The 26,732-nt window shown below is 44.0% G+C and overlaps 1 protein-coding gene across 1 annotated transcript; it reads left to right on the top strand.

Moving 5' to 3' along the window:
* The first annotated feature begins 898 nt into the window (after positions 1 to 898).
* On the top strand, positions 899 to 14,741 carry ANKRD33 (ankyrin repeat domain 33). The gene is made up of 5 exons (XM_039337314.1): positions 899 to 1,300; positions 6,257 to 6,666; positions 8,604 to 8,733; positions 9,452 to 9,592; positions 13,227 to 14,741. The coding sequence occupies exons 2-5, from the start codon at positions 6,367 to 6,369 to the stop codon at positions 13,964 to 13,966; spliced, it is 1,311 nt and encodes a 436-aa protein (XP_039193248.1). The 5' UTR covers positions 899 to 1,300; positions 6,257 to 6,366; the 3' UTR covers positions 13,967 to 14,741.
* Positions 14,742 to 26,732: the final 11,991 nt, after the last annotated feature.

The raw sequence follows: 26,732 nt of genomic DNA on the forward strand, positions 1-26,732 counted from the left end.
GAAGGAACCATGGGTGTAACATTTCTTCCTTCACACACTCTAACTGCCCCCCCCCCAACTTGGTGGTAATATAGTGCTTCAAAGCCCAACTCTTTGCAGGTGTTCAGTAGGATACCCTGGTCTATGATTTCAAAGGCTACTGAAATTTCTAATAGGGCTAGGAGCAATCATCCATCCAGGTCCTGTCAAAAATCATCAAACAGTTTTCAAACAATCATTTGCCCAGAATGGTACAGGGTTTACTGCTTGAGCAAGGGGTTGGATTAGATGACCTCCAAGGTTCCTTCCAAATCTGTTATTCTGTTATCTTCTGCAGCAACTCAATAACTGAACTGGCTGAGATCTACAAGGGAAAAGAGATAACTTGAGAGCAGTCTTCCCCATTGTCATTGCTGTCTCCACATTCCAAATATCAGCAAAATATATGGCAGAGTTTTTTGCAAGACTGAAAATCCTGAATATATATATATTGCCTATACATGTTCATTTATATATAGGGGCATGGATAAAATAACAGTATGGTTACAAGTGCAGAATTTAGTGGACTTTGTGATCTGTCTTTAGGAGTGACTGTTCTAACTACTTAGGACTAGGCATTTTAGCTAGTGTTGGCCTACCTGTAACAATTCAAGCAGTTGGGATTGTTTCTTAAGCATTAATTTGCATGGGCAAAGGAGAATTTATACTTAATAGCTAGTAGAATGTAAGCCATTTTATTCCTCTTCATCCAATGACTTCTCTTCTCCAAGACAGAACAACTTTCTGCTGCTTGTTATAGCAAGGAATGAGCACACAAAGATTGGAGGCTAAAATTAACCCCTGAGTTAAATACTTCAAATCCTGCTCAGAGCCATTTTAAGCAACGCCACAAATTAAGACGTCTTCCATAGCTAAGCCTAGGGCAACGTGCAAGCTGTCACAGCTTGGGAGGTTAAATCCCCAAGGCCGAAGCTTTCATCCTTTGAAGTGACCAGAAACAGTGTCAGAAAATTTCCACGTGTCCTAGCATCGAGAGGTATGCCGTGTCATGCTGCAATGGAAGTCAGAGGAGGCAGCACAACAGCCACTAATGGAGTGTTTCTGAACAAATCTTGATTAAGTGAAACAAGGGCAGCCCTAAAGGACACCTTTTAAGACAGACTAAGATACTTGATCTCTCCCCAAAAAGCTGAAGGTATTTTCATCAGATATCACCTTCAGTTAATGAGACGAGTTTGGAGTTCTGGCAATCTTTGATCCCACTAGTTCTCCAATCCTCACTTTGAATTACCCAACAATGGAGCAGCCATATCATCTTCAGGTATATATTTTTATTTCCATATAAACAAGGCCATTAAGAGGGTTCTTATTTAATACATAACATAGCAAGTAATTTAGAAAATAATGTCTGTTTTTTATGTTGTATTTTCTACCCAGGATAGAGTATGTTTCTGTGATGTTTTGATAATACCACATTTTATAAATTGTCTATTTGCTGGTTGGGGGGGTTACTTTGTATTAATGTTTTTATGATGATATAAGCTTTTTTATGTTATTAGTGGAGGGAACTTCACTTGTTAACTTGTTAACAGATAAATATATTCCCCTCCCTGTAATCGTGATTAGAATGTGATTTGAGACTACATACTCTTTTTGAGATGCAAGAATAGGAACAACCAGTAGATGGAAGCAGAGAGTTTTCTGTACCTCTATGCTGCCATCTAGAGGTCATTTGGATTTTTGCAATCTTGATCTGATACCTCTAGTGCCGTGGTGGCGAACCTATAGCACGCGTGCCACAGGTGGCATGCAGACCCCTCTCTGTGGGCACATGTGCCGCCACCCCAGTCCTAGGCCTTCAGCTGGGTTTTATCAAACCTTTTCACTTTAGGCCTCCGTCGCCGTGTGCAAAAAAAAAGGATTCAATCAATCAATTTCAACTTCACACAGGAAAAAAAAGATCTCGCAGTTGGAATTGATTGATTGAACTTTTTAGTCCCACCCAGTCTGCTGTTACCATCGCAGCTACACCCACCCAGTGGGCCATGCTCATCCAATTGGCCACAACCACTCAATGGGCCACGATCTGGCACCCGATGATACATAAGTGGGTTTTTGGGTTGCAGTTTGGTCACTCTGTCTCTAAAAGGTTCGCCATCACTGCTCTAGTGTATTGTATTGTTCTCACAACAGAAAGGAAATGGATTTAACTATAAAAGGAAGGAGCTGCTTAGCAGGCTATTATGTTACAACTGCACAATAACATAAGGCTGTAAATGTATGTGTGTGTGCATGTACATATGTGTATGTGTGCAGTTTATAGTGTTTGCCTGGTTCATATGATTTTTAAGGGTTTTCTGCTATTTTTGGATTTAAAACCGGATGCGTTCTAACTCGCATTTTGCAGTTCATTAAAAGTTGTTGAATATGTATGGTTTATTCTGCAACTATTTTATGGTGACTTAGAAAAATCCATATCGGGACAGCCAGGACTTTCTTATTAAACAGAACTTCAAAGCAGGAAGTTGCAACCGAGATTTACACTAGGCATTGTCAGGGGCCTAACATTTGCGACAGAGAAATAATAAAGAGAAGTGCATACCAGGACTGCAGGAAAAGAATTGATATTTCAAAATTAGATTTAATGGAATAATTGTTTTCAAGCTCATTCATAAACTATTTAACCAGATCCATGTGGCTCTGGTTCTTGAAAATAGTTTTATGATGAAAAAACTATTTCTGGGAATCTGCCAAATAGGACTTTGGCTTATGAATTTTGATAGTAAATATTATGGAATGATACTAACCCAGGCCCATCCTGTTTGGGATATAAAAATCCATGTGATCATGTGATGACAAGAAATTATTAAACTCTCAAGAGCCTCTAGGTCTTTATTACCATCTTTAGTGTTATGGGGAGGGGGGTGTCTTGCTGTCCAGACATGGGTCTAACTCAGGGGTAGGCAATCTTGGCTCTTTTATGACTGGTGGACTTCAACTCCCAGAATTCCTCAGCTACCAGTCATGAAAGAGCCAAGGTTGCATACCCCTGGTCTAACTAAACTGTTGTGGAAAGATTGGAAAAAAACTCAATGGGCAGGTCTGTTGTGTAGCTGATATGCTAAATGCAACCCTATATATATGCCCACTGAGAAGTAAAATGAATTCAATAACTGCCATATAACTGGTTTTCTATGTAGCAAATATAACTCTTCTTATGAGCATTTACCTGATAAAAAACAGTGAACACTATTAGTCTTTATCCTTATTGTAACAAATTAAGAGGGATAGAATAGAGCAGGGCTTTTCAACCAGTGATATGGGTACCACCTGTGGCACATTGGCACCTGGCAGGTGGTACGCAACCATCCTAGAAAAGTGGTAGCGGGGGAGGGGAATGAGCTGAACCAATGGCAGCACCGCACAAGCCTGAGCAAGAGATGGCTGGAGCTGCAGAGCTTCACGTTCAGCTTGGGACAGGTTTGGGACAAGGGAAAACCTAGAAATATCAGGGCCAATATATTTTATAGTTAAATTCATGTTGAAATTGATGGAAAACAAACTGCACAGTTTTACATCAAGATCCTAAAGCAATTCAGTCAAGGATCATTGACACAAACTGGAATAAAAAATTATAGCGTACTTACTGCCTGTAGTCAGTGTTTGGAATTGTGTCAGTGTTAAGCTATTTAAAGGAGACTCACTGTACACAGTGATCTTGAAGTATGAAATGGTTTTTAAAATATTGGGGTACAATATGAATATTTTCCTAAATCCCTGATGTGTCACTAAGTATATATATGAAAGTATTGGCGGAGTTGGGGGGGGGGAGAAAGACTTGTTCTATCCTTTTCAGCCCTAGAATTCAGTGGGTTGTTTCTGTTACATATCTACTATGAGGTGGTGGTTCGTGGAGACATAGGTTGAAAACAACACAAACTCAAATCTAGGCCGCTTCGGAAGACAAAGAACATTTCCCTGTAAGACCTTTGGACTAGTTCAGAATAAGCCCTGGACATGTCTGATCTCTTCAGTCTTTGGACTGATGTGCACTTTCTGCCTGCCCAACCTCTCAAGGACACACCACCTATGGTGGTGCAGAGTAAGAACAGATGATGTCATCCTTAGTCTGCCCTTAACAGGGGAGGGCAACCTCCCCATTCGATATTACACAAGGGCTCTGATCTTACACAACCACTGTTCCGAGTGGTTGGTATGTATTCTGGGAGAGGTCCTAATTTCACTCTGGACACCATTTTGTTCTAGGCTTTGAGACAGTCTGACGTAGACAGTTCTTTTCTTCCTAGTTCAGTAGCAGAGTGATGAAATGCCTTTTTTTTATAAAAAGAAAAAAAACAGGTTCAATGAAGGAATGATGAAGTGTGGACTATTTTTTTTTCTTTACTTCTTTCTTAGTAAAATTTGGCAAGCGTCTTGTTATGAACTATAAAATCATGGTCTCTCCCTCCCTCTCCCTGCTTTCACTAGCACTCAGAAGAGATGCCCCAGAAGGGAAAACAATAGGTGCCTACTTTCCCAGGTTGGATGGGAAGGAGGAGAGGAGAGGAGAGAAGAAGAGAGGGAGAGAAGGGAAGAGGGAGAGGGAGAGGGAGGAGAGGAGAGGAGAGAAGAGGGAGGGAGAAGAGAGGAGGGGAGAGGGAGAGGAGAGGAGAGGAGAGGAGAAGAGAGGAGAGGAGAGGAGAGGGAGAGGAGAGGAGAGGGAAGGAGGGGAGAGGGAGAGGGAGGAGAGGAGAGGAGAGGGAGGGAGAGGGAGAGGAGAGGGAGAGGGAGAGGAGAGGATTAGGGCTGAGTTAATTGTTGTCCAGGCAGAACAGTTGATCATCACTGTAGCTAAAACAGAAAAAAACATTTCAAGTCTAAACAAGAATTTACAGCTATTTATGTGCAGGGAGACAAAGATTGTTTTGCAGAAAAATTCATAGGCTGTTTTGTGGAATTTTGGCTGACTGCAAGCCATAACTAGAGACCCCTTTTTGTTTACCATCATTTTTTTTTCTTAAAGCGCTGAAAGTTTTTCTTTCTTTTTCACACTCCTATTAGCCAAATGCAAACTCTGGTCTTAGAGGAAAAAGTATTTTCCCTTGCACTCCCTGCTGAATCCCCTAAGCTAGCCCTGTTAACTTTCCTGTTCCCTTGCTCATTTCTATCCAAGAGTTGGATGCACGCTCATTACTATTCCATACTCATTGCAACTACATCCTGAAACATACTCTGTACAGGTAGTTTTCACTTAGTGACTGTCTCAGGCAACAATTCTTTGCGATTAGCTGATGAAAAAATAACTTTGCAACCAGTCCTCACGTTTGGAAAGGGAGAGGGAGAGAGAGAGGAGAGGAGATGCCCCAGAAGGGAAAACAATAGGTGCCTACTTTCCCAGGTTGGATGGGAAGGAGGAGAGGAGAGGAGAGGAGAGGAAGAGGAGGGGAGAGGGAGAGGGAGAGAGAGAGAGAGGAGAGGAGAAGGAGGGAAAGAGGGAGAGGAGAGAAGAGGGGAGGGGAGAGGAGAGGGGAGGAGAGGGAGAGGAGAGGGAGAGGAGGGAAGGAAAGGAAAGCTGAAGTAAGATTATAAGCAGGGTCACAGTCTCACCTATTCTGACTTTGCTTAACAGCCAAGTTGCCGGTCTCAACTGTGGTTGCTAAATGAGGACTACAGCTAGTCCTCAACTTACAATCACAATTGGTATCAGAACTTCCACTGCTAAGCGAGGCCATTATTGAATCATGCCCGATTTTGCCTCCTTTTTGTTAGTTAAGTGGATCACCCTGGCTGTTAAGTGAATCACATGATTGCTAAGCAAATTTGCTGCCCCCCCCCATTGACCTTGCTTGTTGTCAGTCACCTGGGAAGGTGACAAATAGAGATCACGTGAGCCCAGGACACTTCAATGGTCATAAATACATGCTGGTTGCCAAGTGCCTGAATATTGATCACATGACCCTAGGAATGCTGTGACAATCGTAAGTGTGAGGTCAGGTTGTAAGTCACTTTTTTCCAGTGCTTTTGTAACTTCAAACGGTTGCTGAATGAATGGTTGTAAGTCAAGGACCTGTATTTTCATCTTAGCAACTGCCAAATAGAGATCTACAATAGTCTCCAGAGCAGAATATCTGTTTATTTTACTTTTGGAATATAATTTATTATAGAGAATATCAGGCAAATGACCAATACAATATACGGTACCATCTCTTCAGAACAATAAATATTAGTATTATTCTCTCCAAACCCACGAACATAGGTCTTCTCCTTTGCATTGCAGATCCTCGGTGTGTAATTGAGAAAGAAGGCAGAACAGAAATAGTCCTTTCCAAGGAAAAGAATATGGGCCACCAAAACCACATCAAAAGCTACTTTCTGTGAGCAGCCTGGATGAATAATGATGACAATGGAAGAGATTCAAACACACCACCCACCCTAAACAAATCCAGTTCAGAACTAGACTATGAGGATGAAGAAGATGAACGACAGGAGAAATATCCAGATACCTGCAGCCTCTTCTCTGATGACTCCGTCTTCCCAGACTATGAAGATGCTCTATCTGACAGTGAGGACCACCAAGAGGTCACATTGTACTGGTGCTGTGCCAAGAACAATGCAAAGCGATTGCAGGATAAACTTGACATGGGGGTGACCAGGGAAGAAGCCATGGAGTTGGACATCAACGGACAGGTAATTGATCTGACACAGCAGGTGTGAACTGGAGATGAAATGATCCTGTGATGGTGTAGTTCAACTAGGATATAGCTAGAACAAAGTTCAGCCTAGTAGCTCTTCCGTGGTCTAAGAAGCAATCCCTAGCTTTACTGATCTTAACAGGTGGTCATAGTTAGTTACTTAAAGCTGGAAGCTTTCTATTGCTCCAGAATCATTGGGCTATTTGTGGTTAGCACTCACTGCCATGAACATACTACTCCATTGCTCCAAGCCCTGGCTCTACAGGTTTCTGATTAGCTTCCAAATGCAAGTCAAAGTGTTAGTGATTATGTATAAAGTCAATATAGCTTGGCATGGAAGTATCTTCTGGCTTTTTCAACCACAATTGTTTATCCCAGGAGAAACTGCTGGGTAGTCCCCCTTTCCACAAGGTATTTACCAAAGAAGCACATGTGTTCTGTTTTTCTATGATAGCACTTAGACTTTGGGATAACTTCCCTCTTGAATTGGGACTAGCCCTAACAGAATAACAACAGAATAACAGAGTTGGAAGGGACCTTGGAGATCTTCTAGTCCACAGATCGGCAACCTGCAGCTCTGGAGCCGCATGTGATTCTTTGAGCCTTCCCTTGCGGCTCCCAGCCTCCTCTGCCATTTGCAGAGACAGAGACAGAGAGAGGCACTTGCGCTTCCCCCCCCCTCTCTCTCTCTCTGTGTAAAAAAAAAAGAGAGTGGACTCACAGTGTTCTCCAAGAGCTGAAAAGCTTTTTGGGCGGAGCTCCTCCCTTTGCTGCATCTCTGCAGGAAGCAGAAAGCAGGAAGAGCTAGCTAGCCCAGCTATGCTGACTCAGGAATTCTGGGAGTTGAAGTCCATGAGTCATAAAAGAGCCAGGGTTGCCTATCCTTGAGCTTGTTGGAGAACAGCTTGAAGCAGCTTGCCAGGTGAGCAGAAGATTGGAGAGAGGGAGGGGGGAGAAAGAGAGAGAGGGAGGGAGGAAGAGAGAGAGGAAAGAGAGAGAGAAAGAGAGTGGGGGAAGAGGACTGGCAGACCAAGGGCAGAGAGAGAGAGAGAGAGAGAGAGAGAGAGAGAGAGAAGAAAAAGAGAGAGAGAAAGAGAGAGGGAGAGGAAAGAGAGAAAGAAGGAGAAAGAGGGAGGGGGGGAGAGACACAGAGAGAGAGACTCTTTTGATATCTAAAATGAAGATAACATTGCATATACCCTTTTTTACCTTTATGTGTGTGTGTGTGTGTGTGTGTATGTATGTATGTATATGTATATATGTATGCATGTATGTATATGTATGTGTGTGTATGTATATATATATGTATGTATATGTATATGTATATATATGTAATGGTAAAAAAGGATATATGCAGTGTTATCTTCATTTTAGATATCAAAAGGGTTTTGCAGCTCCCAATGTTATGTTTTCGGTGGGAAACGGGTCCAAGTGGCTCTTTGAGTGTTTTGGGTTGTCTACCCCTGCTCTAGGGTTTAAGAGGCTCCTCCTAAGCAGCTTATGGTTTTTGCAAGCCAGCTAATTGTCTTATATGTACTGGCAGGTTCTAAGAGGGAAAATATAGTAGACTAGCTACAATATAAAAATTGTGCCTTATACATGAGAGAATATATGTCTAATCCTTGCTAATATCATCACCATGTACTGATTGCCACTTACTACTCATGGTTAACCAGAGAGTCCTATCTCCAGTGTCAATCTTATGATGGATTGGGATGAAGAGAGTCACCAGGGATGGTGATGGGAAAGCATCTTTTCTACAAGGCAGCCAGTCTCTGCATGATATTCAGATGGTCACTGAACAAGCTCAGAAGGATGACCTTATTGCAGTGGGGTTAGCCATGATGCAGCAACCATCAAGAAAGGATGGATAGGGAAAGATATTGTGTGCTCTGGAAGTTGGATCTTAACATTTTCCCTCTTGCTCTCCAGAATGGCCTCTTGGTAGCATGTTTCCGGGGTTTCAAAGATATTGTCATTCTTCTCAGTAAATGCTCCTACATAGATGTCAACCACCAGGATAACGATGGAAACACAGCACTTATGGTGGCAGCCCAAGCAGGTAGGAAAAGTTACTATTTTCATACACCAGCCGAGACACAAGGGACATCAAGGAACATAAAAGATTCAAACTGGGCAGGATGTTTGATCGGAATTTAAAAAACAGCAACTGAAGAACATGGTTCCAAATTATACAAAAATAAGGACTTTTCCCTTCCTGTCGTTCCCTTGCTCAAAATCATTATTTGTGCAGAACAATGTTTAATGAAAAAAAAAAAAAAACACCACTGTTGGAACTTTATGTCCTGCATCTCTCATAGGATGCATTTACTGGGGTGGGGGTGGGGTGGATGGCTTTTGAATGTGCACATGGAAATAAGTGGATTGGGTTGAGTTTCCAGTTTGTGTGATAACTGGCTCTGGTTGGGGCAATGTGTAATATTTTAAAGTGGTACGGGGGTCTTGGGATTTAACATAAAGCACAGTGAATCTATTTTTTACAACCACAAAGGATCTCAGATGTAGAGGTTTTGTCAGTCAGTTCATTTATACACACATTGATGACTTTTTGCCTATGGAAAGGAACTAAGTATAAACTGTTTGCAAACCAAAAGTGATGCAAACCAAAATGAAAAATCAAACAAAATTAAGAATATGCCCCTAGTAGAACTGTGAATTCTCCGTGATTGATGCTGCCTTTACACTGTAATGAGTATCTTTCTTTGAAGATTTCAGTGCATTCCTAACATTGTTTCCTTTCTTTCTCTGTTGCCACAAAGGATACGTAACTATTTTGAACTATCTTCTGAATTATTACCCAGGAGTAGACATTGAGATGCAGGATGACAGAGGCCTGACTGCACTTATGAAGGCTGCAATAAGAGGGAAGAACGACTGTATTGCAGCCTTGATCATGGCAGGTATATTATTAATTGCTGCTGACTTTCCAGATGTTGATTTTAATGTTCTTGGAATTAACATAATCCGGTATTGTGCAGAGAATCCATCAGTAGTGAGAGATATTAGGGGCATCTCTTTTTTCAAGGGGAGAAGGGGTACACCCCAAACTGGAATATGAATGAGAGATGCACTTTTCAAGGACAGTTTAGAAAACAAAAAATTGCTTCCAGACAATCTTCGATATCCCTAAAGAGAAACCTAGAAGAATCAAATTGCACTTGTTCCAGGATGCTAGAAATAAAAATAAGGAGTCTCACTGCTTTTAGGCCACATCAGAAAAGAGACTCTGCAGGGGCTTTCAGGGTAATGGCCCCATTTTATAGATGAGCAGTGCAGGACAGCAAAAACCATTATCTTTATTGCTCACCTGCATGAATGGGATAAAAAATAGTTCAAGAGTAGCCACGATAAAGAAATTGGGTGGAGAGCCATAATATACAGCAGTGATGGCGAACCTTTTAGAGACCGAGTGCCCAAAAACTGGTCCCGCCCCACTCCATCCCATGCCCCACCCTGCTCCGCCCCATCCTGCCTGTCCGCAGGGCCACTCACCACCTCCAGGGCCCGCCACAGATCGCCCAACAGCGCCATGGCGGCCACGCCCTCTGTGCATGATGGGGCGTGAGGGCAGAGTCTTGTCTACTCTGTCTGACTGCCATGTCCTTGGCTGCACTGCTCTGTGTGGGCCACGCTCGGGGGCGACTCTCCTCCAGGGGGGCTGCTGGTGAAGAGGAAGTCACGGGGGAGGCAAGGCTGGGGCAACGGCACGTGTGCCCACAAAGAGGGCTCCGAGTGCCGCCTCTTGCACCCATGCCATAGGTTCGCCACCACTGATATAGAGCCTTATCGTTCGTAACTCTTGGAACAACCTAATCCTCATAAAAAGATTTGCCAGAGCAGTATTGACAAGCCCCTTTCATGAATCCCTTTCCATTCACACACAGATATTCTAGACCAGAGTTTCTCAACCTCAGCAACTCTAAGATATGTGGGCTTCAACTCCCAAATATTCCTAGCCAGCATGCTCACTGGGGAATTCTGGGAGTTGCTCCACATATTTTAGAGTTGCTAAGGTTGAGAAACACTTTTTTTTAGATATTACAGGTTTGGTCATTCTCTTGATATTACTTCTTTTTGCAGGCCGAATCAATGTTTTTCTAGCCCTGTGCTATTCATCTGAAATTGGACAAAGCTAGACTCCTTCCTTCCTTCCTTCCTTCCTTCTCCTTCCTTCCTTTCTTTTTTTGCAGGGCTGAGGCTTGAAAGGAAAACTGTTAGCCCACTCTAAGCCTTTAATACTTTTGTAGCCAGTTTCACACACTGATAAGCAGCCTGCCTAGAACTCCTGCCTTAGCCCTGGGGTCAAGGAAGCCATTATTCTACACACAGGGACGTTGTACCATGAAAAGAACCAGGTTGCTTTCCCTCTATGACAGTTTTTCTCAACCTTGCCAACTCGAAGAGGCGTGGACTTCGACTCCCAGAGCCTTTTAAACAGAAATGGAAGGAAAGCAGTTGCTACTCATATTTTTTACATATGCAATTTTTTTACATATCTTTTATATTTTTGCACAGAATATATATTGAACGTATTGCAGGCATGGAGATCAATTTATGTTCTTCTGTGTGCAGGGGATTTTTTTTTATCATTCTGGAAATCATGGCTGTTCAGTGATTTCCTTTGCCTTTGCCCTTTTTTTAAAAAAATATTTTTCTGTTGATCGGCTGGAGGGAAAATGGATTGGCTCTGTAAATGTTCCTTATCTCTTCTCACATTTCAAGGCCAACAAAAGTGGGTTTCTGAGGGAAGGGAGGTGAAAGCTGAGTGAAAAAAAAACCCACATGTTGTTTGGAAAGGTAGTCAGCTCTGGGAAGGGAAAGAGCCTCTGGATGATGGGGAATGTCTGCTTCAGTTGTTATTTTGCATAAGCCGGCCAACAGCAATAGGATCACCACAAGTTCAATATCATGATCTCTTCCCCATCACTCAGTAAAGTAGTTTCTCCCCTCAGAGGGCCTATGGGAAACTAAGCCAAGTTAGATGTTGCTGTTCCTTTTGCTAGTTCCCCTTGCCTCTGTTCTGGCTAGCAGCTGGAGGACACAGTCCACATTTCCCATTAGGAGTAAGTCTGTCTTCCTTACACTTTCTCAGCTTCACCAGCCACCCAATCATAGGACTGCTGAGGTGGTGATGATTTTGATAAGGTACTCGATCTGTGCATTTAGCCATCTGTTAGAAACTGCAAGCAAAGGGGCAAGGGAAGTTTAAAAAGCTAAATTCATTCTCACTATCTGCATGAACCAGAAGGGCTTTAGACATTTTCAGAATGTGTTCACTTCAGCTGTCCAGAAATGACAGAAAAAAAATAAAGAAATGGAGGAAAGAGCGGTTAAGCCCAAGCCCAAGCCCAAGGAATGATGCAGCGTAGCAGGAAAGTTCCCCTGGTATGTGTGTGTATATGTGTGTCTCTGTCTGTCAGTCTATCTAATTTTTCATCTCACAGAGGGTCTTCCATTGCACAGCTCCTCAAAAACTCGTTACAATGGCAAGTCTGGCTATACGCACAGCCAATTCTCCTGCTACACATTCCATGTGTACACAGTGTTGCTATATTGTGGGAAATAAAAACAGCAACTAGTGTACAGGTAGGCCTAATTATTCCGGATTCAGTGTTCCCTTATTTGTGGACTCTACCAAGATTCTGGCACTTGCCCAAAGACACCAAGTGTTGAGAAATATCTTGGAACATTTTGGAAGGTCTTACTTAAATGAACAATTGATTGTTGGTTGTTGGTTGTTCTCATCTTGCTACTTAATCTGTGAAACATACATAATAGTACACAGTTCTCTTACTAAAAAAGTGTCTATTCTCAATTAAAAACCAATAAAGCAAAATGTTCATTCACACCTAAGTTCAAAAAGATTCCCCCACCCAAATAATCTACATTAATCAAACTCTTGACTTCCAGAATTCTGCCCCAATCCAGCTAATGATAAGAACCACCAGTTCTGTCTTCCATTTGATCTCACTCTACATATGTCATTTTTTAAAAAAAAATCCAAAAAACTTACATCTTCTTCCATCTACTTGCTGACAGGAACCACAAGAATCCTTAATCCTTTTTACCATTTTGTTTACATATTTATATTTAATGACTTACACAAGATGACCTAATGGAAAGCTTTGGAGGAAACTGGGCCTACTATTCAATTCTAAACATGGGGTTTTTTTTCATGAGTTCTTCTCCACCATAATCCTAGTGAAATCACATGCTCTCTCACACACTTTCACGTATAAACATACATGTTCACATATGTTCCTGTAGAAGCCGCTTTCACCTTCAGAAGGAAAGATGGGCAAAGAACTTTCCACTCAATGCACAACTCAGTTATACAACCCAGATGTGCAAAAACTATATGGAGAAAAAAGAATTTGCACAGGACGCAAAACAACTTTCAGGTTGTCACATGAATCTCAAAATGGGATAGTGAAAGCAACTCTAAAACAAGACCTCTGGGGCAGCAGCTGTATGGAAGTGTGGACTTGGGAATGAAATACCGCTGGGCTTCTCATCCTGTGTGCTTTCTCCTAGGAGCTGATATTGCCGCTGTGGACCCCGTGAAAGGAAAGACTGCACAGGAATGGGCAGCCATAACTGGATCCTTTGAAACTATCATGCGGATCAGAATCCTTTTGCAACGCCCCTGTGCCCAGCAATTCTCTAACAAGTACTTGCCAGAGTGGCCTCATCTGCCTGAACTGGTGGCCCAAGCGACGGCTACAAAATCAAGAGCCAAGCGTCTGTATGATCTCATTTGCTCCATGTTTACCATCCATTTCCCACGAGATGCTGAGATGGATGGGGTAATGGATCACATGGTGCGCATGACCACGTCCTTGGCCAGCCCATTTGTGACCACTGCTTGTCAAACTCTCTGTCCTGACAGCCCCCCAGAAGTAGGCAAGCAGAGACACTCAGTGCCAGAAATTCTCAATCGATATGTACCTGATCCTGATGCCAAGTCAGTAAATAGCAGATCGTGCAGCAATGGCCAGTTCAGGACCCAAACCCTGATACCCTATCAATCCCCTAGTCCCATTGTGAAGTTTCTATCCCTTCCTAAGCGATTCAACAGCACAACTCCAAAAATTAAGCTCACCAAGTCTTCTTCCCAGTCGGCTCCTGAGGAGAACCAACCACCCAAGATGAAAAACAAGAATGCCCTGCAGGTGCCTAAGTGGCGATATAAGCAGCTTAAAGAAGAGAAGAAAAGCGAGGAAGCAGCAGCGCTCAAGAAGAAGCCAGACAAGGCTAAGGGAAAAGACGAATAGTTGTAACGTTTGGGGAAGCCAAGAAGAAAACGATACTCCAAAGACAAAGTAAAACTCTGCCTCGGGGTGATTCAGAAAATGTCACCACCTTTATGGATACTTTCTCAATTCTTGGTCAGGCTAAGGAATTAATGCTAGAGAAAGTTACTTGCCAATATTGGTAGTAGACTCTAATCCCCAGGATAGAAAGTTTTGGTATGACAGAAAAAAAGAGTGTACATTTAATGTCTCCCTTGCATGGAATTTCCCAACTCCAATCCCATCCGTCCTCAAATGTACCTTAAGAATATGCCTAGCATTTTTTCCTCCCAATCTTTGGTGGAAAAGCTGTGGAAGAAAAGCAGATAGAGGAGAATTAGAACTTGAAAATGGGCGGGATTGGGAAGGAACACCCCCTTGCTCTCTTTTCAATTTATACTTTTTTCCTTCCCAAGAAAGTTACATTTAATATGCATATATGCTTATAATGCAGATTATTTTCCCAAGAGCATCGCCTTGCTAGTGATCCCAGCCCTTAGACAGGGAAAGGGAGAGATGCTGGGTTTTCCAGATAATATCCTAAATTAAGTCAGGCAGAATCCCCGAGCAACCATTGTGCAACTCCCTAGCAGCTCCAGAATGTATTACTGAAAAGAAGTAACAAAATAGCTAATTTTCAGCAGTGCATTTCTTTCTTTTTTCCTCTTTCCCTCTTTCATTGTTTCTTTTCTTCTCTTTCTTTTAAAGATGAGAAGTAGAGTCAAATGCTTTATTTTCTTTTTTTAACACACATACACATGCCATACAAAAAGTTCTGAATTGATTGATTATGTGCTGTTAGAAGTAAAGTCTTCATCCTGGTTCATCCAAGCCGGGAATAAATAAGCAAACATGGTGACTGCTTTGGGAAGAAGGTTACAGTTTATTGCAGAAAGATGGTTCTTCAGGAAAGTGCAGAGGAGAGAGAAGGGCTGAGCACATGGGGCAGTAGGCTTTTATACCCCCTCTAGCCTTGTTTGGAATAGTTTCCTGTTCCTGTGGCATGAACCTTGAGGCTGTTTCTGAGTGTTTGTCTAGGCCTTGATATCTGTGGTTTAATTCTATTATCATATCCTGCTTCCCAGGTGATGGGGCTGACTCCTAGAGTTTGGGTGGGGTATGCAGATCTTCTCTTTTGTCTTCTTGATTGCTCTGGCTCCAACTTTCTGATGGTTTTACATTTGCATTTGTATGGGCCTAGCTCTTGCTTGGGGCAGAGAGATAGATTTGGGGCCAGGTTTGGTTTTAAAAAGTTCTTTTGAGGAAAAATATATTTTTCTGCCCTTTTTAATATTTCTTCTCTGGGCTAACTTTCATCAGTGCCATCAGGTCAATGTAGTAGGTAGATTTTCTTCTATGACGATCAGCTCTTTCAGGTCTTCAAAAGCAAAAATCAACAGAACAATTTTGGATAGTTTTCACTTTTTTTAAAAAAAAAATGAGAATGGAAGTAGTTTACTCTAGTAGTTTACCCTCCTACTTCTCATTCTTTACTCTGCCATCTAAAATATGAAAAAGCAAGGGCTCCAGGGGCCTCTAGAACAGAGATCTTCAACTTTTTGGGCACCAGGGACCGGTTCCATGAAGAAAGGTTTTTCCACGGACCAGAGAGGGCGTGGTTTTGTGTGCTGCCTGCATCCCATGAATAGAGCTTTGCTTGTTTGTGTGGACCGGTTGTTGGCATGCTGTGGCCCAGTACCGGTCCATCGACAGAGAGTTGGGGACCCCTGCTCTAGAGCAGAGGTCTTCAAACGTGGCTGCTTTAAGACTTGTGGACTTCAATTCCCAGAATTCCTGACTGAGGAATTCTGGGAGTTGAAGTCCATAAGTCTTAAAGCGGCCAAGTTTGGAGACCCTTGTTCTAGAGTTATCACTCTCAGCTCTACAAAATGTCTGCCACAGTTAAATCTTACAATCCTCTCTCTGAAGTCAAAAGCTGAAGTCACATCTGTAGAGCAGCAGAGTGATTGGTCTTGGATGTGATATTACCAGGTTGAAGAAATTTATGAAGCTGGGAAGATATGAAGGTTATATTTATTTATTTTGAAAAATAAAAACCATAGGACTTGTCTTTAAATATTTCTTTTTTTCACTTTCTGAACTAAGTCCAATTTCCCTTTCGTTTCTCTACAGCATACATTCAGTTTTCATAGAGCAAATAAGTACGAATCATTTCTCGATGTTAACAAAAAAAAAATAGAAAATTAGAAGATCTTATATAGAATTGCTGGAAAAAACTATTTTTAAGACTGAGGGAAAAATGTAAAATAGAGGGCATTATTGTGACAAATATGAATTCAGTGTTATTTCAAAATAATTACATTGTGTTGATATCTAGACTGAAATTAAGGATATTAAACTAGGAGAAATTAAAATTTATCACAGGGAGAATTTCTATGATAAAAATCAAAGTTTTGCTAAGAATGAGGTTTTTATTTTGGACAATATCTATTTTGACAATAGATGTATCATTTAAACAATGGCAAAAGATATATCTAAATTTATATGGTGTGAGAGGATAGGTTGCCTACAAGATGGCCAGCATCTATTCTGCTGTTGCCTTGTTCCTTTAGGGCTTCTCTCTAGCCAGCAAAAGCAGCTGTTGGCTATAAAAGCTGAGCAGATAGGCAGCTGGTTATAAAGGAAGGAAAAGTGTGTTCATCTGTGGAAATAAAGTAGCCTAAAGCAGTCTAAAGCAGACAGAAAAAGATACTATTCTCCAGCAGGACTCATCAGTAGTAGTAGTTGGAGGAGCAATAGGAGGGGGTGTAGTAGAAGTGGGAAAGAATGCAGCAATTAATACTAGCCTTTGAATGCTTGTTGCTTAGGGATCTGGTTTGTTATATTGGCTCTCTTGTGTTTTGGAGCCTACTAACTTGGGTATGTGTAAAAGACCCTGTGACAAACAGAACAGGGAAAAAACCCCACAAGTTAAATATAAATTGTTATAAGATTCAAAAGAAAGAGAAGGATTGGGTTTACCAGATTTGAAATTGTATTTCCCTGCTTGTTTGATCTGGAAGAAAAAAATTGATGTTGCTGAGAGACTAGTCTTTTAAGTTAGATCATGATCTGAGGTTTGGATGGATGGATGGATATTTATCATATGATAAAATTAAAATTAATGTGGACTTTAAAAATTGTGTTATTAGATGTGTCATATTGAGAATATGGAATAGATACAAACCCAGGTTGTGCCTAAAAGTACCTTTATGGATCTCAGTACAAGAAGCGTAAGAGACCTGGCAGAGGAAGCTGAACGGTTGATGTACCACAGGACTTACTGGAAAATTAACAAGAGAAATTCAGTATCAAATGAAGAGAGCAATTAATAGCACCAGGATACTAATTATTGTATTTTTATTTCATTAAATATTAATGAACTAAGAATTTTGGTTATAGAGACAGAGCAGTGGGAAATTGCAGCTAAAAGGGTTGAAATTTACATTGCGTTATGATCTCAGATTTTTTTTCTAAAATGATATATTGTTGGTACATGATAGCAGAGAAATTATGTAAAATGTATAAAGGCGCTTCAGATATATGCTGGAAATGTGAACAGCACGAAGGGACATTTTATCATGCATGTAAAAAAATATTTTAAAATTGGATTCAAATAATACTTTTTTTACACAGAGGATTTCAAAGATCAATATTCAATAGAAGCCAGCATTTTCTTTTTAGGACTAATGAAAAAAGTGTTAGAAAAAAGCCATGGAAGATTATTTCAGTATATGATTACTGCAGTGAAATTACTATGTGCACAGAGAGATTCAGCATTACTTGCTATGGAGGAAGGGTTGGTGAAGTTGATAGATTTTTGCTGAAATTGGTAAATTGACCTCTTCGATTAGAGAAGAGAAATTGTCAACATTTATTGGTGTCTGCAAGCCTCTTATGGACTTTTTGCATAAAAATACAAAAAAATGAACTTGGGATCTATGTCTATGATGATTAGACAGGACAGAATAGTATGGTAATATGATGTAACTTTAGAGAGAGAAGTTAAAATATATTTTTTATTTATAACCGCTGTGATGAATATTGGAAACTGTTTATATCTTTTCTATTTTTCTTCAACTTTTTGCTTTTTCTTTTATTTCTTTTTTCCCTCCTATTAGTTTGTATTAGTTTTTATCTTCTGGTTTAAAAGTTTTAATAAAATTCCTATATATATATAGGAATCATTTCGTCTACTTACTGATGCATGATATGTGGTCATCTCCTCTACATGTCGTACAGCAGTGGTCCCCAACCTTTCTGGTTCTGTGGACTCGGCAGTGGCAGCAGTGGCAGTGGCAGGCGGGGAGAGGGGATGGCTTCACATGCACGTATACCACTTGCGCAAATGGAGCTTTGTGTGCTTGCGCACTCGCCCAGCACTTGTGCAGCCCAATTCTCAACGGGCTACTGCCCAGTATAGGCCCAGGGACCCAGGGGTTGAGAACCACTGTGGTATAATACATTTAAAGCAGGAGTATCCAACCTTTTAAGATCTGTGGACTTCAACTGGCTGGCTGGCGAATTCTGGGAGTTGAAGTTCAAAAATCTTAAAATTGCCAAGCTTGGACACTCCTGATTTAGAAGCAAACAGGAAGACCCCTGGGTTTTTTATGAAACTAGGTCTAGTAAACCACGTAATGAGGGTAAATAAATGAAGCACTAGGAACCAAACAGGCCATCCTCGGCATTTGCCCTCTGTGTGCACAACAGCTTCTCAGAAACCAAGCAGCCATCCATCAAGAGCTACAAATTCAGAACTTGAAAAGAATTCCCAAACTGCCCAAGCAAAACATTTACCGTATTTTTCCGTCTATAACAGCGTTTCTCAATGTTTGTGTGACGGCGACCCCGTCACACAAACGTACTGCGCATGCACGGCGGCCCCATGCGTGGCGTGCATGCACGGCGGCGGCCCCATGCGCGCCACGCATGCGTGGCGGCGGCCCCATGCGCGCCACGCATGCACGGCGGCGGCCCCATGCACGGCACGCATGCGCGGCGGCGGCCCCATGCGCAGCACGCATGCACGGCGGCGGCCCCATGCGCGGCACGCATGCGCGGTGGCGGCCCCATGCGCGGCACGCATGCACGACGGCGGCCCCTGAGGGGGGAAAATGGCGGATCGCCTTGTTTGGCGGCCCCCGTAAAATGGTTGATTGACCCCAAATGGGGTCGCGACCCATAGGTTGAGAACCGCTGGTCTATAAGACGCACCCTTGTATAAGACACTCTGGCATGCGAGTTTCTCCATGCCGATCAGCTGTTTGGCAGAGCACCAAACAGCTGAGCCAGCAAATCCGGAAGTTCAGCGGGACGATGATCTTGCCCCCTCCCCCCTCCCGTTAGTGGCAAGCCCACAGGGGCTTGACACCTGCACCAGGCAGCATGGCAATCCACACAGGCATGCCCTGGGCTGCGGAGGTTATCATTATTTTTCCGTGTATAAGATGTTGCACTTGTATAAGACCCACCTGAGTTTTGAACAGGGCGTTTGCAGGAAAAAATAGCGTCTTACACATGGAAAAATATGGTATTTATGTTTAGCTCATTTTAAAAATATATTAGTCATTCAATAGCAGCAGGGCTAAAAATGACGTGGCAGAAAAAAGTATTAAAAATAGAGGCTTCCTCCATAAAGGAAAGAGAAAATATACTTGTTATGTCCCGAGCCTTTGCAAACGGCTCGGGCGTTTGCAGGCAATCCCGGGCAGGTGCAAAGCTGCCCGGGACCAGACAGGCTGTCGCCAGCGCCGTGCGCATGCGCGGGTGCTGGCGCGGGAAAAGTAACCCATTTACCCGGGAGTTGCCTATATAAGAGGCTGCGAGGCGTTTGGGCGAGGCTGAAGCCATCTTCCTGTAAGCTGAACGCTGAATAAAAGAAACTGAGAACTCCAGCTGCTTCTCGTGTCTGTTTTCCCGCCAAGGACGCAACACTGGCGACGAAGGTGGGATGCCTTGCACTACCTGGAAAGGAAGAAGTGTAAGCTTACCCAAGGAGTCCTGAGCGGCGGAAGAGGAACGGCGTCGACTCGGCAGCTGCCCGCCAATCCGGTGCGCATTCGGGGGTAGGCTGGCTGATAGACCCGTCTCCTGAAGATCCGAAGATGGCGAAAATCGGAAGGCTTTCGGAATTCGACGTCTCACATCCAGAGCGGTGGGAGTCCTACGTATCCAGAATGGAGAACTACTTCAAGGCAAACCAAGTGAGGGAAGATAGCTTGAAGGCCGCCACCCTGCTTTGCGTTTGCGGCCAAGACGCCTTCGAAATCGCAGAAAATCTTGCAGCACCTGTTCCAGTAGAGTCTGTAAGCTACGCAGACCTGAAGAAGCTGCTGAAAGAGCACTTCCACCCCAAGGTGTCCGTTATCTCATGGCGCCACACCTTCGAGCAGAGGGATCAACGGTCCGGTGAAACAGCCAAGGAATACATCGCCGCGCTACGGAAGGCCGCCAAGCCCTGCGAGTTCAAGGACCTCGAGGAACGACTGAGGGACCGATTCGTGTGCGGGCTAAGGCATCGAGAGCTACAACAGAGACTTTTTGCCAAGGAAGAATTATCCTTCCAAGACGCCTTAAGGGAAGTCACCGCAGAAGAAGCAGCAGGCGGCGCCATCAAAAACATGCGGCCGATCAGAAACAGTGCAGAGGGTGCGTCCGTGCACCAGGAAGACGTCCGACGAAACTCCGAGGAGGATCCGGACGAGGAAGTCGACCGTCTACACCCCGCGAAGGAAGAGAACCAGAAGGGAAGCTCTTCGGCTCTGCTCAAGTGCATCGGCTGTGGAGGTCGCCACAGGAGAACCGACTGCAAGTTCCGCTCCGCTACCTGCCGGGCATGCGGCAAACAAGGGCATATTGCAGCTGTGTGTCTGAGCCGACGAAAGGCACAACCCCAAGAAGAACGCCTGAAAGGTACCAGATTCCCCAGCCAGAATAGGGTAGGGTTTTGCGCTTCGCGAAGAAGCATCTGTAGAACAGGCACACACAAGCCCATGAAGAAAAAGCTGTCACTCAACGTGAAGCTACAAGGGGTTCCATTATCTATGGAACTAGACACAGGGTCTGCCCTGTCCATCATTTCATTGCATACATTTAGGAAGATTTGTTCCAGTAGTGGGTCTAAGGCCAAGTTAAGGCCTTCTGATATTGTATTAACAGATTTTCAGAACTCAAGAGTGTGTGTTAAGGGGGAGGCCACCCTTAACGTGCAATACAAGAGTTTTGAAGGTCCACTAGACTTATTAGTAGTAGGGGGTGAACGAACGAGTCTCATAGGACTCGATTGGTTTGAGGCCCTGGGGATACACGTCACAGGACTCAACAGCTTACAAACACTCGACCTACAGGAAGTCTGCAAAGAATTTGCAGATGTTTTCAGCCCCCAGCTGGGCACATTCAAAGGACCACCTGTGTCCTTAAAGCTAGACCCCACTGTCACTCCCATTAGGATTAAAGCAAGAAGGGTCCCTTTTGCTTTAAAAAGTAAGATTGACACTGAACTAGACAAACTAATCCAACAGGGAATCCTAGAACCTGTTGATTCCAGCCCGTGGGAGACCCCCATTGTCACGCCTCTAAAGGCAAATGGGGACATTCGCATTTGTGCTGATTACAAATGCACACTCAATAAGGCATTGCAGCAACATGCCTATCCTGTTCCTGTGGTCAGTCACATCCTGGCCTCTCTCAAGGGGGGGCGTGTTTTTGCAAAGCTTGACCTAGCTCAAGCATATCAACAGCTGCCTGTTGATGATGATGCTGCCATAGCTCAGACCATTGTGACCCACAGGGGAGCCTTTAAAGTAAAAAGGCTACAGTTTGGAGTAAATGTCGCTCCTGGGATTTTCCAAAGCGTAATGGAAAACACACTACGAGGTATACCAGGGGTCTGCCCCTACTTTGACGATGTCTTGATTGCAGGAGACTCCACACACATTCTAGCTGAAAGACTTAGGGCTGTCCTGTTAAGATTCAGGGAATCAGGCCTCAAGCTCAGAAAAGACAAATGCAAGATCGGGGTGCCTTCTACTGAATTTCTGGGATTCAAAATTGATGCTGCTGGGATTCATCCTGCTGAATCCAAACTAACTGCTATTTTACAAGCACCCAGGCCAAAGTCTAAGGCCGAACTTCAGGCCTTCCTAGGCCTCCTGAATTTCTACAATTCTTTTCTTCCACATAAAGCTAGTGTAGCTGAGCCTCTTCACAGGCTACTAGACAAACAAGCTGTGTGGCTGTGGTCACAAGCACATGAGGCTTGCTTTAAAGAAGTCAAGGCCTTGCTCACTTCTAACAGTGTTCTTGCACATTTCAACGAGTCTCTTCCTGTGTGCATCGCTTGTGATGCATCCCCCTACGGGGTTGGAGCTGTCCTGAGTCACCTCAGGTCTGATGGAACTCAGGTTCCTATTGCATACTACTCCAGAACACTGTCTTCTGCCGAGCGCAACTACGCTCAGATAGACAGGGAGGCTCTGGCTGTTGTTGCTGGAATTAAAAAATTCCACGATTTTCTATATGGCAGGCATTTCACGGTCTTCACTGACCATAAGCCTCTGCTGGGACTGTTTACCACACGTAAGCAGACTCCCCACATCATTTCCCCTAGAATGCTTAGGTGGTCTATTTTTTGTCTGCATATGATTTTTCATTACTCCACAAGCCTGGGAAAGAAATGGGCCATGCTGATGGCCTCAGTAGGTTGCCTCTGCCAGTAGTAGAAGCTGACCCCGCGCCAGCTGTCAACATTCTATCAATCCAAGCCTTGCCCAAGCTCCCTCTTAGTGCCAGGGATGTTACCGCTGAAACGGTACAGATCACACACTTTCACGTGTCCGCTCCTGGGTCCTGTCCGGGTGGCCTGAGCACTGCCCTAGTCCTGAGTTTCAGAGTTTCTGGTCCAAAAGAAACGAACTGTCCCTTTCTCAGGGTTGTCTGCTTTGGGGAAACAGAGTTGTCATTCCCACCTCAATGAGGACTAGGGTCTTAGAATCCCTCCACGAGGGTCATCCTGGCATTGTCCGTATGAAGGCTCTTGCACGAAGCCACTTGTGGTGGCCTGCTTTAGATAAAGATATTGAGGCTAAGGTGCACGCATGCCACCTGTGCCAACGATCTCGCCCAGAGATGCCCCAAGCTCCTGTGCATAGATGGGAGGAAACACAGTCCCCATGGTCTAGGGTGCACATTGACTACGCTGGGCCCTTTCAGGGCCAGTTCTTCTTGGTCCTTGTTGACAGCCATTCAAAATGGCTTGAGGTTGTGCCTGTCTCATCCACCACCACTGCAAAGACTATTCAGGTACTGAGGGGGATTTTTGCTGCACACGGGCTGCCAGATGTCATTGTGTCCGACAACGGCCCTCAATTCACCTCCTCCGAATTCCAAGCTTTCTTACAGGCAAACCTGATTCGTCATGCCACGTCTGCGCCTTTTCACCCGTCCACCAACGGTATGGCTGAACGCATGGTGCGCATCGCAAAGGACGCCTTGAAGAGACTCACCTACGGGGACTGGCATCACAGGTTGGCTGACTTTCTCCTTTCTTATCGCACCACACCGTCCACTTCTACAGGGAGAAGTCCAGCTGAACTTCGTTGGGGGCGCCAACTTACTACTAGACTTGACCGGTTGCATCCGGACAGACTGCCTTCATCTACCTCACATCCTAGGGCACCTAGACAACTACTTGTGGGTGCCCCGGTTTGGGCTCGCAATTACGGGCCTGGTCATACATGGGTCCCCGCTTCTGTGTCCAGGATCACAGGTCCTCTCTCCTACGAGGTTGCCCTGGACAACGGTCGTGTCCTACGTCGGCACATCGACCAACTTCGCTCTAGGCGAGACTTTTCTGCTGAGACTCCTGGGTCTTTTCCAGGGGGGGAGGGGGACCCTTTGGAGCAAAGGGAAGGGCAAGAGTTACTGCCCATCTCCACTGAGGGAGCCACAAACGGCCCACCCAGGGTTCCGCAAGAGCTCCGAACAAGAATTCCATGAGCTTACCTAACTACCAGGCATCCACGCCTACTCCAGCCAGGGAGTCACCCCGGGGGCATACTCACGTTCCACACACGTCACACAGCACTCCAGTCACGGAGGATACCCGGGGGCATCCCAACAAATCATTCCCCGCAAGAGAGCTGGCACACAATCCCCAAAGTTGGCCTGACCTTACCCCAAATCCTACAGGGGGTCAAACATACACAGAGCTAGTCGAGGAACCAAGTCCCGACTACAACAACCCTAGCACAAATCAGGGAACACCTGAGTTTTGGGAAAGTACAGAAACCCACACGAGCCCGAGCACAGAATGGGGTTCAGGGAATGGACAGCCTCCTGACAGGTCTTGGACTGACCTAGGAGGTTCTACAGAGACGCCCAGCAGTGGCTATCACTTCAAGGGGCCTGAGGGTCTACAGCTAGGTAGGTCAACCAGGTCACAAAGCAACAGAAGCCCTGGCCTGACGAGCCCGGTGGGCAAGCAAGCAGGCCAGGCATCAGGGCACAGTCCTTGGAAGACACCAGGGCACAATAGAGAGAACAGGCTCACGCCTCCCTCCAGTCAGGGGACTTATGCCAGTAACCCACAGCTAAGAAGGTCACAGAGAGCAAAGAAATCTCCTAAGTACCTAGAAGACTACATAACATTGCTGGCAAGGCAAAGGCCAGTAAACAGTGGGAGCACTGGGGAGCAAAATGTCATATAAAATAAATGTTGTATGTTGGTAGTAGTTTTAGCCCGGGGGAAAGGGGTGTTATGTCCCGAGCCTTTGCAAACGGCTCGGGCGTTTGCAGGCAGTCCCGGGCAGGTGCAAAGCTGCCCGGGACCAGACAGGCTGTCGCCAGCGCCGTGCGCATGCGCGGGTGCTGGCGCGGGAAAAGTAACCCATTTACCCGGGAGTTGCCTATATAAGAGGCTGCGAGGCGTTTGGGCGAGGCTGAAGCCATCTTCCTGTAAGCTGAACGCTGAATAAAAGAAACTGAGAACTCCAGCTGCTTCTCGTGTCTGTTTTCCCGCCAAGGACGCAACAATACTGATCTACAGCTTCATAAGAAATACTGCAAAAATGCCTCCATGGGTTTTTTTTGACACAAGAGTTGTGCCAAAAGTTAAACAGTTCTGTTTCCCAAGCCAAAGCCCTATAGCATCACGGGAAACTGTAATATTAGATCAGTGCTGCCCCCATATGTGAAATCACAATACTGTAGAACAGTGGGCCCTAAGCTTTTGGGCACCAGGGACCGGTTCTGTAGAGAGAGGTTTTTTCGCAGACCAGAGGAAGCATGTTTCATGTGCTGTGTGCATCCGGTGGATGGGGCTTCGCTTGTTTGCGCAGCCCATTTTCTGGCATGCTGCAGCCCGGTGCCAGTCCACCGGACCAGGGGTTGGGAACCCCTGCTGTAGAAGAAAGAAAAAAAATCAAAGACCTTAGGACAGTTAGGATGGTGAGGATAATTTATAAAGAAATGCCTTGCCAAAGAAACATACTGTGATTAAGGTCATGGCATCCTTGCTCTAGTCCAGTGGTTCTCAACCTGTGGGTCGGGACCCCATTTGGGGTCGAACGACCATTTCACGGGGGTTGCCAAATAACGCAGTCTGCCATTTTTTTCCCCCTTTTCCTTAGCTGTGCTACTCCCTTTTATTCTATTGGCTTTTGAAAGCCAATGGAATAGACTCTCTGGAATAGAGTCTAATTCTATTGGCTTTCAAAAGCCAATAGGAATTGTCCAGGCTGTCTCTGCCCTGCTGAGCCCACCAAAAGTCCCATTCTGAAAACGGTGCTGCACCAGTTGAGTAGTCCTCAACTCACGACCGGTTGAGTAGTCCTCGACTTACGACCAGTTGGGGGTCGCGGCATTAAAAAGGTTGAGAACCACTGCTCTAGTCTGATTTTACTTCTGATTTTCTCATTTGTTCAGTGATAGTCTCCTTGTCCCAGCAATTTCATAATTTTCATAATAATATTTCTTTTATTAAAACACATTTAATAGAAATATGTTACTTTCACAATTTTTAAATATATAAAAAAATCTCTTTTGGTTGGCAGCAGTTTCCTATTTCCATCCTCCCTATCTTTGAAAAATACAGAGTAATGGTACTGTTTCTGACAATATTACACAATATACTGAAATGATAAATATACACAATTTTACAAATCTCTTATATGTACCAAGCTACATACCAAGTTACAAACGCTGGATTTTTCTTTTAACCCAGCATTTCCAAAATACCTCTAAGACTATTACATTGCTATTGGAAAAGCTGCAAAGGTCACCCAAAGAACAAACGAAGCAAGTCAGTCTCCAGAGACACAGTATAAAAAGTTGATACTAACAGTGCTGGTAAATCAAAACTAAAATTAAAACCATCAGAAAGAGACCCCTTTTTTTTTCAGAGCTAATCAAAACCATGCCAATATAGTGGCAAATTTTAAGAATAAAATTTACCGTGACAGTCAAATAGCTGTATATAATTACTTTGTTTTATTAAACATTATTCTGCTGACCACCAAATTTGTTCAGCTATTTACAAAGGGGGTAAGGGGGATTCCACGCATTAAAATGGTTAGACTACAGTTAAAACTAAATAAATCATTAACAATAATCCACAATTAGTCACCAGTTAAAAGCAAGTTGAAAATGATGTCTGGTAAAAGTCTTTTAAAAAGCTAATAAGGACATTAACTACTTAAGTTACAATTAAGACAACCAGTTTGGTCTAGTGCAGGGGTGTCAAACTGCC

Source organism: Crotalus tigris, unplaced genomic scaffold, assembly GCF_016545835.1.
Source record: "Crotalus tigris isolate CLP2741 ecotype Arizona unplaced genomic scaffold, ASM1654583v1 scf7180000017674.1595824, whole genome shotgun sequence".
In the NCBI taxonomy this organism is placed as follows: Eukaryota; Metazoa; Chordata; class Lepidosauria; order Squamata; family Viperidae; genus Crotalus; species Crotalus tigris.

What these genes read in the sequence shown, in the direction of transcription:
- ANKRD33 (XM_039337314.1), top strand. Translation starts at nt 6,367, where the DNA reads ATGAATAATGATGACAATGGAAGAGATTCAAACACACCACCCACCCTA. An exon ending in AGTTGGACATCAACGGACAG is followed by an intron (nt 6,667 to 8,603) that starts GTAATTGATCTG and finishes CTTGCTCTCCAG; the next exon opens with AATGGCCTCTTGGTAGCATG. An exon ending in TGCAGCCTTGATCATGGCAG is followed by an intron (nt 9,593 to 13,226) that starts GTATATTATTAA and finishes GCTTTCTCCTAG; the next exon opens with GAGCTGATATTGCCGCTGTG.